General features: G+C 40.7%; 1 protein-coding gene across 1 annotated transcript; it reads right to left on the reverse strand.

The window, feature by feature from the left end:
- Window positions 1-2802: 2802 nt before the first annotated feature.
- LOC115524644 (olfactory receptor 56A4) lies at window positions 2803-3756 on the reverse strand. Its single transcript, XM_030331099.1, has one exon. It carries the CDS (start codon window positions 3742-3744, stop codon window positions 2803-2805), a length of 942 nt encoding a protein of 313 aa, XP_030186959.1. The 5' UTR covers window positions 3745-3756.
- Between the last annotated feature and the right edge of the window lie 400 nt (window positions 3757-4156).

Below are 4156 nucleotides of genomic sequence, written 5' to 3' on the forward strand. Positions count from 1 at the left end.
AATAGAAAATTTGAACAGACCCATAACCAGTAAGGAAATCGAATTAGTAATCATAATCGCCAAAAAGCAAGAGTCCAGGGCCGGATGGCTTTCCAGGAGAATTTTGCCAAACATTTAAGGAAGAGTTAACACCTATTCTCTTGAAGCTGTTCCAAAAAATAGAAATGGAACAAAAACTTCCAAACTCTTCCTAGGAAGCCAGCATTACCTTGATTCCAAAACCAGAGACCCCACTAAAAAGGAGAAATATAGATCAATTTCCCTGATGAACATGAATGCAAAAATCCTCATCAATATAGTAGCCAACCAGATCCAACAATACACTAAAAAAGTTATTCACCACGACTAAGTAGGATTTATACCTGGGATGCAGGGCTGGTTCAATACCTGCAAAACAATTAACGTGATCATCACATCAATAAAAGAAAGGACAAGAACCATATGATCTTCTCAATAGATGCAGAGAAAGCATTTGACAAAATACAGTACCCTTTCTTGATAAAAACCCTCAAGAAAATAGGGATAGAAGGAACATACTTCGAGATCATAAAAGCCATATATAAATGACCCAATGCTAATATCATCCTCAATGGGGAAAAACTGAGAGCTTTCCCCCTAAGGTCAGGAACAACACAGGGATGTCCACTCTCACCACTGTTATTCAACATAGTATTGGAAGTCTTAGCCTCTGCAATCAGACAACACAAAGAAATAAAAGGCATCCAAATCGGCCAGGAGGTGGTCAACTTTCACTTTTCACAGATGACATGATACTCTATATGGAAAACCCAAAAGACTCCACCAAAAACTGCTAGAATTGATTCATGAATTCAGCAAAGTTGCAGGATATAAAATTAATGCACAGAAATCGGTTGCATTCCTACACACTAACAATGAAGTGACAGAAAGAGAAATCAAGGAATCAATACCATTTACAGTTGCACCAAAAAACATAAAATGCGTAGGAATAAATCGAACCAAAGAGGTGAAAAATCTATACGCTGAAAACTATAGAAAGCTTATGGAAGACATTGAAGAAGACACAAAAAAATGGAAAAAGATTCCATGCTCCTGGATAGGAAGAACAAATATTGTGAAAATGTCGATACTACCCAAAGCAATTTACATATTCAATGCAATCCCTACCAAAGTAACACCAGCATTCTTCACAGAGCTAGAACAAATAATCCTAAAATTTGTATGGAACCAGAAAAGACCCTGAATAGCCACAGAAAACTGGAAAAAGAAAACCAAAGCAGGAGGCATCACAATCCCAGACTTCAAGCTATACTACCAAGCTGTAATCATCAAGACAGTATGGTACTGGCACAAGAACAGATACTCAGATCAATGGAACAGAATAGAGAACCCAGAAATGGACCCACAAACGTATGGCCAACTAATCTTTGACAAAGCAAGAAAGAATATCCAATGGAATAAAGACAGTCTCTTCAGCAAGTGGTGCTGGGAAAACTGGACAGTGACATGCAGAAGAATGAACCTGAACCACTTTCTTACACCATACACAAAAATAAACTCAAAATGGATGAAAGACCTCAATGTAAGACAGGAAGCCATCAAAACCCTTGAGGAGAAAGCAGGCAAAAACCTCTTTAACCTTGGCCACAGCAACTTCTTACTCAACACATCTCTGGAGGCAAGGGAAACAAAAGCTAAAATGAACTACTGGGACCTCATCAAAATTAAAATCTTCTGCACAGAAAAGGAAACAATCTGCAAAACTAAAAGGCAACCCACAGAATGGGAGAAGATATTTGCAAATGACATATCAGATAAAGGGTTATCCAAAATCTATAAAGAACTTATCGAACTCAACACCCAAAAAACAAATAATCTAGTGAAGAAATGGGCAAAAGACATGAATGGACACTTCTGCAAGGAAGACATCCAGATGGCCAACCGACACATGAAAAAATGTTCAACATCTCTCATCATCAAGGAAATACAAATCAAAACCACAATGAGATACCACCTGATACCTGTCAGAATGACTAACATTAACAACTCAGGCAAAAACAGATGTTGGCGAAGATGCAGAGAAAGAGGATCTCTTTTGCATTGTTGGTGGGAATGCAAGCTGGTGCAGCCACTCTGGAAAAGAGTATGGAGGTTCCTCAAAAAAACTAAAAATAGAACTACCCTACGACCCAGCAATTGCACTACTAGGCATTTATCCACAGGATACAGGTGTGCTGTTTTGAAGGGACACATGCACCCCCATGTTTATAGCAGCGCTATCAACAAGAGCCAAAGTATGGAAAGAGCCCAAATGTCCATCAATGGATGAATAAAGAAGATGTGGTAGATATATAGAATGGAATATTACTCGGCTATCAAACATATGAAATCTTGCCATTTGCAACTACATGGATGGAACTGGAGGGTATTATACTAAGTGAAATTAGTTAGTCAGAGAAAGACAAAAATCATATGACTTCACTCATATGAGGACTTTAAGAGACAAAACAGATGAACGTAAGGGAAGGGAAACAAAAATAATATAAAAACAGGGAGGCGGACAAAACAGAAGACACCCATAGATATGGAGAACAAACTGATGGTTACTGGAGGGGTTGTGGGAGGGGGGATGGGCTAAATGGGTCAGGGGCATTAAGGAATCTACTCCTGAAATCATTGTTTCACTATACACTAACTAATTTGGATGTAAATTTTAAAAAATTAAAAATAAAATTAAAAAAATATAAAGTCCCTATGCATCATAAATACAATTACCCATTATCAATTTCTATTCCCTGGGTTAGTTGTTATCCATTTTACCTCTTACAACCTTCTCAGTAGTTTCTGGATTCCCTGCTTGATCTCTTTGGTCCTCACACCATAAACAATGGGGTTCAGAGCTGGGGGAATGAGGTGGTGCAGGATGTTGAGCAGGATGGGGACATCTGGGGGGATTCTCTTCCTGGCCAGGTTAGTGATGACCAGAACCAGCAGGACGGTGCTGAAGAAGAGGATGAGGATGAAGTGGGAACCGCACGTGCTCAGGGCCTTGGCCGCAGCACCCTCAGCCTTGATCCTTAGCACAGCTTTCAGGATGAAGGAGTAGGAGAGAACAATAAGGATGAGGTCAGAGCCCAGGAGGGTCCAGCCTGCCACAAACTGGTAGAGCCGGTTGAAGGTGATGTCATCACAGGAGAGTTTGGACACAGACAGGTTAGTGCAGATGCAGTTCTTGATGATGTTCCCTGCACAATATCTGAGTCGGGAAGAAAGGACTGGAACAGGAAGGAAAAAGAGGCCATTCCGGGCCACAACAAATATGGTAGCTCTAACCACAAAACGGTCGGTGATTATGGATGGGTATCGTAGTGGGTGGCAAATGGCCACATAGCGGTCATAGGCCATGACCATGAATGTGCAGGACTCCATGGCAAGGAAGCAATTCATGATGAACATCTGGAGGAAGCAGGCAGAAAAGCTGATGGACCTGAGGTCAAACCAGAAGATGGCCAGGACCTTGGGGATGACAGTCAGGCAGAGCACGATGTCCAGCAGGGAGAGGAGGCTGAGCAGATAGTACATGGGCTCATGCAGAGAGGCCTCCAGCTGGATGGTGAGCAGGAGGGTGGCGTTGGCCCCCATGGCCAGGAGGAAAAGGAGGCTGAGGGGCAGAGACAACCAATGCTGCCAACTCTGGTAGTTAGGGAAGCAGATGAGGAGGAATTCGGAGACTGGAGCAGTGGAGTAGTTGCTGGGTGAGGCCATGTAAAGTGTTCTGTACAAGTTAAAAATCCAGAGTCCCTTAAAATTAGGACAAAATACATTAACATAGAAAATATGTGTTCTATATGTAGTAAAATTCAGGTTTCCATGGGTCTCTTAACCTATCTCAATGAAGTTTTTGAATAATCAATATCTTCACCATCATCATCATCACCATATCAATATTTGCTGACATTAACTGAACAGTTACCATGTGCTACACATTACGCCGAATGTTTATATTCATTAGCACATTTAGTCCTTTAAATAAACACTTAAGAGTAATAATATTGTTATCCTAATTTTCCAGGTAATTAAAAGGAACAAAGAGGGGCAAACTTTTTTGATAAAAATTATACACCCAGTAAGTACTGAAGCCAAGTCTGTGACAAAAGAGTCTGACTCTAAAGTCTCT

This window comes from Lynx canadensis, chromosome D1 (genome assembly GCF_007474595.2).
Source record: "Lynx canadensis isolate LIC74 chromosome D1, mLynCan4.pri.v2, whole genome shotgun sequence".
In the NCBI taxonomy this organism is placed as follows: Eukaryota; Metazoa; Chordata; class Mammalia; order Carnivora; family Felidae; genus Lynx; species Lynx canadensis.